General features: G+C 32.0%; 2 protein-coding genes across 6 annotated transcripts in view; one reads left to right on the forward strand and one right to left on the reverse strand.

The window, feature by feature from the left end:
• The window catches only part of LOC127841657 (uncharacterized), a 425,798-nt gene that overhangs the window by 350,156 nt on the left and 60,069 nt on the right, over window positions 1-15,573 (reverse strand). The window lies entirely within an intron of this gene.
• LOC127841661 (uncharacterized) overlaps window positions 1-15,573 on the forward strand; it is a 42,253-nt gene that overhangs the window by 13,197 nt on the left and 13,483 nt on the right. For 3 of the 5 annotated variants that reach the window (XM_052370696.1, XM_052370694.1, XM_052370692.1), the window contains exons 4-9: window positions 2,059-2,208; window positions 2,503-2,578; window positions 3,160-3,221; window positions 3,365-3,509; window positions 4,221-4,351; window positions 4,738-6,450. In XM_052370696.1, the coding sequence (XP_052226656.1) occupies window positions 2,059-2,208; window positions 2,503-2,578; window positions 3,160-3,221; window positions 3,365-3,509; window positions 4,221-4,351; window positions 4,738-4,844 (671 nt within the window). In that variant the 3' untranslated portion in view covers window positions 4,845-6,450. Of the gene's footprint in view, window positions 1-2,058; window positions 2,209-2,502; window positions 2,579-3,159; window positions 3,222-3,364; window positions 3,510-4,220; window positions 4,352-4,737; window positions 6,451-15,573 lie in introns of those variants that run through there. The other 2 variants (XM_052370693.1, XM_052370695.1) reach the window with 2 other exon arrangements.

The following is a 15,573-nucleotide window of genomic DNA, read 5'->3' on the forward strand; positions in this document are numbered from 1 at the left end:
TTAAAAAATAATGATGATAAAGCCTCAAACCTGTGTTAAACCGTATGACTTTCAAATAATCCAGAAATTAACTAGGCAGTTTAAATTTTTAATTTCGCTATATCTGTGTTAGAACACAGTGTACATTAAACACATTACTTGTCTTAAAGCTTGATTTAACACAGCCATAAGTTGATGTGATCATTTTAACAAATTAAAGGGATATGTAATGCTGCATACTTTGTAAAAAACAGTTCTTATAAACGAGATCGAAGGCTTCTTTAAATCTACAAAGGCACAACACAGCTGCCGGTTTTCTCAATAAACTACTATTTATCACTGCATTTAGCATAAACATACACTCTATTAAAATGGAATCTATTGAACTCTGATCTTTTTTTAAACCGAATTGAAAATATATAAGTATATTTTTGTTTTCAAGCCATTTACTAACACTTATGTTTGGCAAAATGGAGAATATTTTAGAAAAGATACTAGTAAGACTTATTCCTCTGTTGTTATTTACATCGTTCTTATCTCATTTCTTCGGCACACGAACACTTACTTCAAATACCATGCATATCGATATAAAATTAAACTGTATATATATTTAAATAATTTCCATAGTACAGGAGATAAAAGCCCCATACAATCAATAAAAATCTCAGGAATAAGTTAGTCAAACCCACCGCTTTTTCCCTATTTTAGATCTCCTATTGCGTCCATTACTTCATAAATTGTAAAGATCAAGGAATTCGACGGAAACTATTGCACTGCCTAATAAGTTTGATAACTCTTTTTTCACCGTGACATAAGAATAAACATCATTGCTTGAAAATAAATTAATAAAGTGTTAAAAAATGTGTCCGGAGAATAGATCGGTAATACTTTTAAGATAATCGGTTGCAAATACTTAATCAATAGCGTATCATAAAGATAGCGCAGTAATCCAGGGATCACTATTTCATGACGATGACTTTCTCAAATTTGATAACGCATAGTTAAACGTAAAAAAACTTAATGTACGATAATTAGTATGAAATAACGATTTTGACGCAAAAACACCATAGTTGAACATTTGAACAAAGTGTTCAAGACCAGGTATAAACTAGTAAATAGACTTAAGTTATTTTAATTGTGACACACCAACATGTTCTTTAACAAAATATATCATCGCTCGCTATTGTTTAAATGTTACAAAATGATCCTTGCAAAGACCACATTTTATGTCAAGATATATATTTTCAAACAAAACGAAAATGAAAAAAAAGTTTATTTTTGTGGGCGACATTACTATTTAACTCGAGTCATTCAGAAATACTCTTGCACTTCACAATACTGATGCATATGCATGGGAATTTCTGGTTATAGCAATTACTGTTCTGAAATTTAACGTGAAATATGCATTGTCTTTACAATTTGAATAACCGATTAAACACATTTACACTTTTGTTTTACAGCACATACAGTTCGATACTCTATGACATAAATGTAATAATGGTTATATTTAAAACATACTCGACAAATGGTTACTTAAATTCCACTCTTAAGTGCTTTTGTCTATTATTCTTCAATGAAAAAAGATACGATCAATTTACTTAACAAATATACAATTATGATATGAAATGAGCTTGCTTTTAAAATTAGAACCATATAATTATGCCCATCACAGTTAGATTATCAAAAATAGATATGTCAACATAATCAAATATATTTTGTGTTATAAACTAAGCATTGAAGCATCGTCTTTTCGTGAAACATAAACTCAATAAAAATTACTTCGACTGTGAACCATTTCACAAAAAATCAACATTTTGTTATTCTATTGAACATATTATCCATTAAAAGATTATATTACCTCTTTATAGGCACTCTCAGCTACCAGACTGTTAGCCTCGTTCTCGATTCGTTTCATCAAGGGAGTCAACTCCTACATAACTTTATACAATTCATTTAACAAAGTAAATGCATAGTTGACAACGCGCGGGTTGTGGTTTAATGACTTTAACGGAATCCCGTACATATGTGAAAGGGAATATGTCATGTTAGCAATTAATCCTAGTATTTAAACTTTTGTAGATGATAATGCCTGGATAGAGGTCTCGAAGGCCAAGCATGGAATGCCGTGCAGATGTGACGAGTCAAGATGTTACCACGGGTCTCCCTCTGAGTACGGATGTATTTATAAGGAATGTGGTAGTGATGCACAGCTCGATCCATACACTGGAGGTACAATTGCATTATTTAAATTTGAAATAACGTATTAAAAAATTAAAATGCATAAAATTAAAATATTGTCTGTTTGATTTCTTACAGTACATATCCATTACAATACAAAATATACTTTCTCGAAATTAAACACATGTAAAGATTAACACACACGCTGGGCGATTTCTCCTTTCACTATGAGATTGTATTAAGTAATTTGTTTGGAAGAAGTTTGGGGTTTATTTAATGATACTCTTCAAAGATATATTCAATCTCGTGTTTCGAGCTGTGTTTAACGAAATATTTCATTTGCAGAATGCGAGCCATGTGGACCATTGAGATTTAAAAACGATATATGCGGATCTTGCTTAGTGAATGAAACCGCATGGAGGTTAGTTGTTCAAATGACTGACATAACTGTATTATGGTGATTGCTTTAAATTTAAAATTGATTTTTTTTCACCATCATCTTTAATAAAAGCGTTTGGTAATTATCATATAACAAGAATTAAAACGTCAATCCTATATATTTAATGCATAATACAGATGAAATATTGGAACATATATAACAGTTGTAAAATTAAGAATCTTAAATTAATTTTTTGTCCCTTTCTTATCAATTGTGAAATTAAATATTCACATGTACCATAGTAACATAAGCAGATTTGTAAAGCCTGGCCAAATCTATAAGCATTCTAGTGCCTATTTAACCCATTTGGTTTGTAAGACGGACGTCGTAAATTAAGTGATTCAATCCAAACAACACATTTCCCATTCATTGATTTTTTTTATGTGTACATGGGTGAGGCCTACACAATTTTCAACCACAAATATCGAATAAACTCACATAGAAACTATGTTTTCTTATAAATTTAATTATAAACTATTACCTACACGTGTTACACGTGTTTTCTAAAACGACATTGCGTGTATGACGCTTGAACGTGTCAATGAATAATTATTTCTTCATAGATTGTCTGCTGAAAAGCAATATAGCCCTGGAAACGACAAGATCCAATCACATACGTCAGCAGGTACCATTTTAGTGTTCACCTTTTGGTTTTGGAGAATGCCTTTATTGTCTGAATGACCAACACATTACAAATCATTACAAACAACGACTACAGTATATATCCCAAACACTGCAAGTGACATACATACATTAATTCTTCTGCAGTTAAAGGACAGACCGATTCAAACGACGTTGCAGTTACAACACATGAGCCCCCGAAATCAGAACCATATCCCGTTGATGGTGAGGCTGTAAGACCTTTACAAGCGACATGTGCTCTTGCAGAAGATAATGATCAATATAGAAAAGTGTAAGACTATTTGATTCTTATGGGATAGAGAAAAAACAATAAACCTTTATATGAATTATTAGCAGATGTTACCTGCCAAATTAAAAGTTTAAAGACTGTATAATTGTATACGATTCAAATGTGAAAACGGTACTTTCTCAATATAACATAGATATGATTTAGATTTTTTTTTATTAACATTACATGAATAGGAATGAGAAAAGTTTATGTTTTAACTGTTTATGAAATAATAAATCAAAGACTGTTTTCGTTCATAAATTTCCTGATGACCAAGGTTATTAACCAAAGAAGTCCGAACCACAATTCTTTTGCAGGGCTAACAATCTGTCTATATGTCGTATGAACCAATATGCAAAGAACAGTTTGTATTCACCAAAAGAATATATGTCTTTTTTATATAAATAAGTTTTCCTTATCGAACGGAGATCATTTAAAATTGTTGTATACATATCTGATTTGTGTGCTATAGTGTGCGTTCGCTCTTTATAATTTTCTTTTTTTCAATAAACGTATTACCAGTTTTGAAAAATAACATTAACATGGTATATACAACATTTAAATAATACCCGGATTGAAGTGTGAACAACCCTTTAATAACAATTTTGGTCCGTGAATTAACTTATCAATGCATTTCAGTATACGTTGAAGCGGATGATAATGAAATACTTACGTAATTCATATAGTGAATGCCCATATAACGTTCATTTTCAGAATAATCATCGCTTTGGTACTTTGTGCAACAGGGAATTTATTGGTTATAATCTTGTATATCAGAAGAAATTTCAAGAAGAAACACGTTCTATCTACAGAACATTTCTACATAAATACGGAATATAAAGACGGTAAATAATAATGTGAAATATATACCAAGTATTTATTTAATTTCATTTGTGAAACTAGTTAAACTATTTTACGCAATAAAAGCACTTGCATTTTGCAGCAGTGGCCTTGACTTAAATGTTTTTGAAAAGCATCCAATTTGTTCACAAACACAACAATTTTTCTCGTGGGTTGTTGCTTACTTTCATATTTTCAAAAACTTTATCTATTAAGCTAATTGTTTTCTTAATTGTTTGTCTATCTGAACAGAAGTATATTGAATAATGTACGCAATATCTTCATATATCAAGGTGCAATTATTTGAACTAAAAAGAAATGTAAAATGTATTAACATTTTAGTAAGAAAATTCTTTATTTATTGAGATTCTTTTCTTTTCATTGTTTTCAGATTTGCCCATTAAGTCACGATGCACATGCAAGGTCAAGAACACCACTATCAGTTGTCTTTTGAGCGCCAGTTGTGTATGTAACAACCAAACAGCGTCTTGTGTCTAAGGCATAATAAAGAGAGATGCCGTATACAATACACTGCCTACAAGACAACATAACACATAAACGTTATCAGGCTGGATAAACCATGTATGAAATGCATTGATGTTTGAAACCGATTAACTGACGAACCGGTTTACCTATGTAACGAAAAAGATGTAAATAAACACACGTGTAAAACATGCAAAGACCACAGGAAACACAAAGCGGAGTGATTTCTCCTCAGCAAACACTTCATATCGGCCCGATACTATGGCGAATAGATTTGCATATCGGCCCGTATCGGAAATTCACATCAACCGGAGATTTGACTTGCAACACAATGCATTGTCGGCCCGACATCGACATTTTGCCATCATTCAACCGTAATTATTGAGATTAAATCTCCTTTATACTGCCTCGATGGAACATTTTTTCACTGTCAATAAATTGAAGATTTTTAAACAGCCGTTTATACAATACTTAGAGAATGTGAAAACAAAAGGCTATACCATTTACGCTAATTTATTTTCACATACCGAACACAATCATTCTGGCGGCGTTATCGTGCTTTCAGCGGCATACGCGTGGTACAAAAATGTACTATGTTCATACAGCCAACTTCAGGCTGATATTGGCATGTTTGCTGGGTGGTTATTTGCATCAAGTGCAATTAGTACAAAACAACGGGTATACTATACAACACATGATACACGATTTATAAGACGAGTATCACTTTATCTTCAAATGTCCGTTTTATTTAGAAGAAAGATCCAAATACATTCCAACACACTTCTCTATAAGATACGAATGCACACATTTTTGAAACTTTTGAATAGTAATAATAAAGGGACGATTAGAAAGTTAGCAATTAACTTTATAACATGATTCAAGAAATGAGATACTTGTATTTTTCTTTAACTAGACATTTCTATTATTGTAATTTGTGTACAGTTTGTTATGAAATGAATGTACTTTGTGTGATTGCCTGCTGTCACTGATTTCCGTAAAATCATGGCGGTTGTATAATCAGTTCATGGTGTATATAAACACTCAACACTCTCACGCATACTGTATGACTATCTTAATTACTTATTATTTCAGGAATGTATGAATGTCTATTATGACTTTGCTATCACGATGAACTATGGCTTCAGGGAATAAAAATATTTGTTCATGTTCTTGTTTAAGCATGTTAAATAAAAATAAAATGTGATATTTATAATATTTGAACACGTCACTTAACGTTGTTGAATTGTGTATATTTATATGTAAATATTCGCAGCTGTTAAACTATATATCGATTAAAAAATCTTTCTTGAGTTTACCAAATGTAATAATCATTTCCGTCTGTTTTTCAAACATATGTCCTCAATGTGTTGATGGCCATTTTGGACGCGTGTTGGATTTATGTGTAACATAATTATCTTACATTTTGTCTGATGATATAAATGTGATATTAATGTGTTCTTTGCTCTCTGAAACCTGTGTATATACACCAAAATTATCAAATTTGAGTGGATATTTACATAGTTAAATTTTATCATCATAAACTTGTTTTGGCGGCCATCTTGGCGGCCATTTTGGATGCTGTGTTGGATTTGTGTGCAATATAATAAACTTAAACAATGTCTGATGATCTAAATAGATTCTTTGCCCCCTGAAACCTATGTATAGACACCAAAATCGTCAAATTTGAGTGGATAGTAACATTGTTATGATTATTTTATAGGTTTTGGCGACCATCTTTGCGGCCATCTTGGCGGCCATTTAGGACGCCATGTTTAATTTCTGTGTAACATAATTAACTTACACTTTGTCTGATGATATTAATATGTTCTTTGCCCCCTTAAACCTGGGTATAGACAACAAAATAAGTTGATATATACACAGTTATGATCATAAATAGGTTTTTGCGGCCATCTTGGCGGCCATTTTCGACGCCATCTTGAATTTTTGTGTAATAAATTAAACTTAAACAATTTTTGATGATCATTATGTGTTGTTTGCCCCTTGAAATCTAGGTATAAACACCAAATTCATCAAATTTGATTGGATAGTTACATAATTATGATCATTAATAGGTCTCGGCGGCCATTTTTGCGGCCATCTTGAAAAAAAAACTTTCCGGAGGTCCGATTGTGGTTAACTTTTAATATGTTTTTAAGGACCTTCTACCCTACAAGGATCAGTTAAAATACGTATTGTAGCAATTTTGGGGGTCAAGGTGTATATTGACCCTACTTCGGCTCAATTTCTCCCAAACAATTTATGAAAATTAAGCTGATTGAGGCCCCATCTTCAAAGGAGAAAAAAATACCAAAAGCTGCCAGTACCAGACTGTTATCAACCATTTTCATATGCTACTGCCATGCATCTCCCAAGATATATAGGTGTAGTTTTGCCCCCCTTACTGGTACACCCACCTCAATTTTGGGTACTTGGCTGAAGGACTAATATGTTCCTCAATGAAAAATGCTATGCAACTATATTTTTACAAGACGGTTTTCACAAAATGGTCATACAACGTGAACAGATGATCTGGTCCTATGCAATCTGGTTGGCTTGAGTTCCAAACATCGATAACTGGTTTATCATTTTTTTAACTATGTAGAAATGTACTGCAGTATATAGTTTTAATACTCAAGATACATGGAGAAGTACTTTTATTGATCAATTTAGGTGTTTAGTTAGAGAGAACTTTTTCATGTTTTCCTTATTCATTTTCTTTATTCCTTACTTTTCTTTATTTTCTTATTCAGTCGTGGAAAAAGAACAGGGTTATTATTACGTTAAACTAAGACGACAAGTATTGCAATATTTATTTTTAATAGTTAACCTACATAAACAATTATCTGTATGCATATGAAGTATACGGTGGGTCATTTAAACTTATCTTTTAAGAAAGAAAATGCTTGGTCCTTATTTGGACTGAATAAGGAATTCGAAACTGGTTCCTTTCTCCTTATACAGTCCGGAGAGTATAAATAAAAACAAATATGTTAAAATGAACTAGATTGCATTTTGTTTATCACATAAATGTAAAATAATTGTATAGGTTAAGTTTGATGTGAAGTAAGTATCAAAAGTAAAAATTGTTGGTTCGGTTTTAACAAGAAGTCCTTTGAAAGTGTTAACAACAAAACATGAATATGTATCATAATACATGATGTACTTGCATGTTAAATATTTTTTTATCATTTACTTAAGAATGTTTGTTTTCTTAAAATCCGTATTTCATTTTTTAAAGCATTAATAGTAATAAGGAACTGTTCTTTTCCATTTTTTCGAATAAAAAATAATGAAGTATGGGGAAAAAACTTACTCTTTATTGAATAAATTTGTTTTTAACACACAACGATTTAACGATCACAGTGGCAAATATTTTGTAACAGGTTGACCTTCACTCAAATATATAGAAAAAGCAAACACAGAAATACAAGCATGTACAACTTATACCAATACTTATCAAACAACTCTTACCAAAACATGATTGATTATATTTCGAAAATATAGAAAAGGCAAACAAAGAAATAAAAGCTTATACAAATTATACCAATATCAAACGACTCTTACCAATATATGATTCTATTCCCGCTATAGCACAACATTTTAGAAGTAACCTGTAAAATTAACTTATAACAAAATCGCATGCAGTCTTACGCTAAAAGTATGACGGCAGTATGCATATTTGATTTTCGTCTGGTTTTCCCTTGAAGTAAGATTCTCTTAACAATATCTGAATAATAATCTTTCCCGTGGTTTAAACCTGAAAAAAACAACAACGTTTTATTCAGATGCAAACAATAAATTATAAAACGCTCTTTAGTATGGTATATATAAAATCATACCCTGTTTGCCTTAAATAAAAGCTTCCGTCGTTTACTTAAACCAAAACTGAAACAGGAAGAAAATTATTTGCTAAATTTATGTGATAAAACACCGTAAAGGGGACTTTTCACAGATTTTGCCATGAATACTTAAATCTAACGTAGTATTATTAGTTAACTTATTTAATTGCTAAAAATGTTTAATTTGGTGAGAGATATTTTAGGTGCACAATTTATAAATTTGTTAATAGTATTAGGCGGCTTCTTTCAAATTAGCGGTTTGCAAATAGTGAGCAAAACATTTAACGTAATACAAGATGTTGAGTATCATGTGCTTTCATTTTAAACGAAAAACACTCTCTCAAAAGTGTTTCATATTCATAAATGAAACGCAAATAACCTGCAGAATAATAACATTAAGCATTTAAAATAATAAGGAGTATAAATTAGCATTAACACTGGACACGATCTTGCACATTAAATATAATTTCATATACACTGGATGTATGCATTTATATGATTCATAACAATTAAGGCTAGTCAGCAAAATAATGTTACAATCACTATCATTGATATTGTACTTTTAGTTTTATTTCTTGAAAATCACATTCAATACTACTACTATAACTTTTTCTACTACTACTACTAAGACTACTACTACTACTAAGACTACTACTACTACTACTACTACTACTACTACTACTACTACTACTACTACTACTACTACTACTACTACTACTACTACAACTACAACTACTACTACTACTACTACTACTACTACTACTACTACTACTACTACTACTACTACTACTACTACTACTACTACTACTACTACTATAAATTAATGTTTATTATGGTTATACATAAAGGTTGATTTACAGCAACATGACGCGTTTACTCTTTGATAAAAACGAAATAAGACGTTGTTTGAAACATGACAACTTGACAAGATTATGTAAAATCATGTTTTGATTTTATTAGTCTAACATTATGTTTTAGATGAAGTCTTATTTATTGAATGATTTATGATTATTCCATATACAATTTCAAATGTGATAATTTGATAGAAAAATATAGGACATTTTATTCAATACTTTATAAATATTGAAAATTGCAACAACTAATTTCAGTTTGTAGCTAAATATACAATCTTCAAATAGATTTTTTCCTTTCTATGTATTTGAAACTTTATTTTGGCATTTGTTTGATATTCGATGGGTGCACATGTCCAGGCGTCTCACGAGCAAAAACTTACAGGCCCTCAATTTAGAGGAATGACGCGCCTACAAACACTTTCATCTTACAGATATGTGTCCGGTGTTCACACATGGGGTTGGCATGCAGTCTGTCCTCCATATTAAGTACCGCACAATACCACATCAGGCGTCGTTTGCTTCCATCCCGTCTTGTTCTGTCCTCTCAGTGAGTATACTTATCTTATTCACTCAACCCAAGAAATTTACACATTGTTTACACCGCTGTTAAAACAAATATGTTTAATGAAAATCAATTGAGTTTGCTTAGCAAGAAAATAAGTTGTCGAATTTAAATCAAAGTAATATGTCGAAATTACATATATATGTATTTGTAGAGCACGTGTTATTTATTGAAATTGAATCAGATTCACAAATCAAGTTCTGCATGTCAAATGGAAGCAGAGACACATGCGAAACATGTCCTGTGAGATGGCATGGGACTTACATAACATCATCCTTGGATGCGAAACACGAACTGTGCTTTCAGTATTCCCCAAAACACAAGACATGTACCCTGAGTGAGTTATACATTTAAGATGTTTTTAAAATTGATATTCTTTTTCAGATAAAAATTTCACTGAACAACTGGATTATCTATGAGGAAACATATACATGTTTAAATCAAGTATGGAAAGATGACACAAATACTGAACAATATAGCAAACAAATACACACACAGCTTAAGTCGAAATTCCTGTATCACTTATATAAATACCACTGTCACAAATATCTAGCGTTCTTACTGAAACAAAACATTTTTTAGGAACAAAAAAGCCGTGTATCGCATAAATAATGCAGAGTATGTAGCTTTGAAAAATAATACATACATAATAATAAATATGTCTGATTAAAATAAAAAAATACAGTTTTAATGCTAAGTGACACCTTGTTTAAATAGACTTGCTATAGACGGTATCAATAGCTTATATTAAATTTCTATGCATCCCTCCGTGATCGAAAGTAGTGTTTACTTCTGTCTACTTATGTCCTTTTGATTACATTCCACTAAATCAATAATGAAAAAGTTAAAGTCGTAGGCTTTAAGTCTGATTTTGATAGTAAATTCATCTTCAGCCGACTTTCAAATTAACCCCCCCCCCCCCGTAAACACACACACGACCAAATTCGGCGCAGTATGCAGCCACGGCATATTGACATATTTCCTAACAGGTACCCATTTATACTTCTAGGTGGAGAGGAGCAAGCGTGCGATTAATTTGTTGCTTAGCAATAACAATCACTGTTCTGAGCAGAATTTGAATTTGTGACTTTCCAATTCCGAGATCAGCTGCCTACCACTAGACTACGGTTCCACCTTGCACAATCACAAAAAAACCCATTAAAGTCTAAAACATGCACTTATCGTTTGCCGATTTATAACGGGACGATCATCGAATTAGATTTATCTTAAAGAGCCATTTCACACAGTTTGGCATGTATTTAAGTTTGTCATTAAATGCATTATATTGATAAATTAAAACGATGGATCTAAAAATCTCGAATAAAAAACCAAGAAGACAAATGAAAAAGAAAAAATGTCACCCTCAACTGGGCTCAAACCACTGACCCCTGGAGTCCTGGAGTAAAAAGTCTTCTGCTTAGACCACTCGGCCATCTGTGCTCATGCTATGAGGGGTGTATTTTTTACCTTATATAAGAAATCTTCTTAGTTTCACAAAATATAACGACAACAATAGAACTTTCCAAATTATTCAATCGTTTGGCGTTGCAACGCTCTATATTTGTCGAACACCGAAAAGCCATAGTGAAGATGATGATGATCTATATAGATAACCAACCATCCCTGATATTTAAGATGATCTACACAGAACAGTGTACGTATATTAATTTCTGATCATTAGTTACGCTCTATCGATTCAGTCACACAAAATTACTACATGGTAACTCGTATTCTGTAGACAACGCACTACGCACAGTTTCCTGGTCTCAGCTTATCAATTTCAATATTGGTCCGCTAGGTAATTGATCCGTTCCAAAAAAATTTACCATATTCTCACATGATAACCTAAAGTTCGGTGTTTTTTTTTACACATTTCAAGAAAGATATCGCACATTTTAGATTAAACATATAACAAGCTATATTTGACGTTTATATGTCAACTACACAACATTAATACTATTTTGTAAAATACCGCCAACTGTTAAACAGACGTATGAATCAATTAAATAAGTGATTTTAGACATTTGTTGTTAAAGGGGCCTTTTCACAGATTTTGGCATATTTTGAAGTTTGTCATTAAATGCTTTATATTGATAAATGTAAACATTGGATCTTAAAAGCTCCAGTAAAAAATCAAGAATAAAATAAAAAAAGGAAAAAAAGTAGCCGGTACCAGGGCTCGAACCAGTGACCCCCGGAGTCCTTGAATTAGTCTGAAGCAAAAACGCATTAGCCCTCCCGGCTATTCCGCCGAGTATACACAGTTTAAGTATTTTATACCTAATATAAGCAATCTTTGTAGTTTCGCAAATTTTAACGAAAACAACAGAACTCTCAAAATTATTCAATCGTTTCGCGTTGCAACGCTTTATAATTTTTAGGTTTTCAAATCGTCAAAAGATACATATAATGGCTATATTGGACTATGGTAAATGTTCAGTAATACTGTTTCCTCACAAATATCATAACTTAAACGAAAATTTGCGAATCTGAAACAACTTTTTTCAATTTTGTCAATTTACCAAACCGTGAAAAGATCCTTTAAACGAAGCTTAAACGAAGCATAAAAATGTTTGAGACATCGGCGCCTGTTTGTTAATCATGTTATATTTTTAATTATATTTTACAACATTGTTATATCGTCAGTTTATGGGACACCTGTATTTGTAAGTTTTGTTTGTGTAGTATGAGGTCTATTTTACTTCCGATCCGTAGTTTTAGCACGATACTTACATTAATGAGCCATTATCAACACGATTATTATGTCTGTATAACTTCTTGTAATACTGAACACAGTATTGATAGTATTGCTGATAAGAAGAAAATTTAAAAAGAAACGATCACCATGTAAAGTAAAACTCTTGAAAGGTACGATAAAAATAATGAACGTAATTTGTAGAATGAATGATAAACTAATTAATCGTTGGGAACACAATTGTGGTGGCATAGGTCTGTTGAAGATTGGCAGAACATAACAGTTTCGAAAATGTTTGGCGTACTTATTACGAGATGTCATGCAAGCATACACTGGTCTTGGGAACTTTTTTTCACAATAATGCTCCAACTGTGTGCACATTACGTGTTAAGATCGTACTTTATTTTACATAAGGCTATACTTTCCATGAAAAGGTATCTTGTTGATTATCTTCGGAAGAGGGCATTCTAGCGAACATTTCTTCAAAATTATTTTAAACTAAAATCCTTTGTTTCCGACGGCGTTTTTTGTCAACGAGGCGAAACCCTTAGACACTGGTCGAAAATAATTGTGTGATTGTTTTTGCAAACAAAAAACCGGGCGGTTTAAAAGGAGATAATGATGAAAGATGATAATTTTGTAGTTGTTTTTTTTAAATAACTTTCGTCGGGAATCATCCAAAAAGCATTTAAATAAGTTTTAAACAAAACCCAATTCAGCCTTAAATTCAGAGATGAATAAATAAATATTTAAACAAATATGCCGAAAAACTCAAATTTTAACCATCAACAACACCGATATTACTAATTGTTTTATTTGTTTGCTTGTATTAACTTCCATGTAGCCACAAACACACGATCACCCAAGTTCATTTGTACAATTACGAATACTGTCACCTTTGTTGAATCACAAGATTTATAATCTAGCGAATGTAATAAGAATATCGTGCAACAAAACACGAAACGAAAACGTTGATTATTAAGGAAGATTTTATCATTTCGGGGGATTTTGAGTCCTCACTTCCGTTCTTTCGCGTATAGTTCGAACTCGTTTACTAGGTTCTTTCAATGAAGCAAATTAAGGTGGGTTTAAGTAATGTGTTTTTTGTTCTTATCTATCGATATCTATCGACTTGACCTACTGAAACCAAAAACCACTCGTATTGGGTTACCTAAATATATAATTTTAACGAACTGACATATTGTCGTTAGTTCGTAATCTACCAGGATCTCGTCTTTCTTTTCCGAGCCCAACAATAACTTTATGTTGTTATCTTAATATAAAAGGTGTCTTTCTGTGGTTACGTAAATAAATATGAGGTGACAGAGTAAATTATAAAAAATGCATTCATGGCTTTCATGTGAGTACCTTTTAACCAACCAACGCAAAACGGACGTTATTTTACAAATATTTTAAACCCTATTTTGTAAAGGGGTTTACATATATTTGTCCTTGTCTGACAGTGCGATTTATGTGTAGCGCGTAACAAATACAATTGATGTCACAATATAATGTTATTATTATAAGTTTTAAAAACCTGAGTATGTGTGGCCATTTTTTGGATAACGCTACAGATTGCTTTCGGTTTTAATTATCGAGTTGTATGCATATTTGTATATAACAACATTTCAACACGTCATATTTGTGCTGGTTGTCATTTATATTAACACGTATATTTTGCATCGATAAAATAACGTAAAATGGATAATTGACGTAGTTTTGTACACTGCTGGCGTAGAAAAAGAGGTCGTTTGCAAGCGACTATGTTTAAACATGAGCTTGGAATGGACACGTGATACTCGTATACATAAACTTACGTTCAATATAAACTGACTCTTATCAAACACAGTTTTACCGCCCTACTAAGCAATAACTTTACCTTAAACGATGCCCGGCTGATAGATATTATCTCCAAAGAAATAGCGCAAATCTTTTTCTCGTTTACCGTTCTATCAAAGCATAAACGGGGTAGAGAGGATCACACTCTTCATTACATTTCGAAACACTTTTTTGTCGAAATTTTCAGAATAAAAACGAATCATTAATAGGTAAATAAGTCGCTATAATAAAATGAATTTGGTTTTCTTTATTTTGTTTTGGCTGATTACAAATTGGATTACGAACTAACATGTGTTTTGTGTTCCGTTTTGGCGAATGCAAACCTTAAAACGAAACGACGGTTCAATCAGAGAGCGGTGGCTTACAGACAATGGACCTTTTTTAATGCAGAAAACAATGCATACTTTTATTTGCTTTCCTTAAATATCAGATTTCGATTATTTGCAACAGTTTTGAAACAACCCACAACTAATTCGTTTGAATAGTATAAATTAATTGTCAAATACCATACATATATTTCCAATTAACAAAATGCCTATTGCTACAGTCTGTTCAGAAAACACACATTTCTATCAATCAATCACATTAAATATAAACAGATCAATGTCAAAGATATTCGGTGAAATCAATACGATTTTAATAGTTGTTATTCGGAACTCACCAGTCTGGGTTTTTCCGATATTTGAGCACGCGCGGTAGGTGCCAACAAAAGCTGACTAGCATATTTTAAAAGAGAGTGAATCAATAAGTTCTCTTATCGCTGAATAGTAAAGACCACTTTTTCTGCTCTAACGTTCTTTATAGTTGATAAAAATACTATAATTAAATCATTTCTATGCCCCCGAAGGAGGGCATATAGTGATCGCACTGTCCGTCCGTCCGTCTTTCCGTCACACTTTGCGTTTAGGTTTCGAAAAATGCTCATAATTTCTATGTCGCTTCAGATGTAACATTC

Source organism: Dreissena polymorpha, chromosome 8, assembly GCF_020536995.1.
Source record: "Dreissena polymorpha isolate Duluth1 chromosome 8, UMN_Dpol_1.0, whole genome shotgun sequence".
Taxonomy (NCBI): Eukaryota; Metazoa; Mollusca; class Bivalvia; order Myida; family Dreissenidae; genus Dreissena; species Dreissena polymorpha.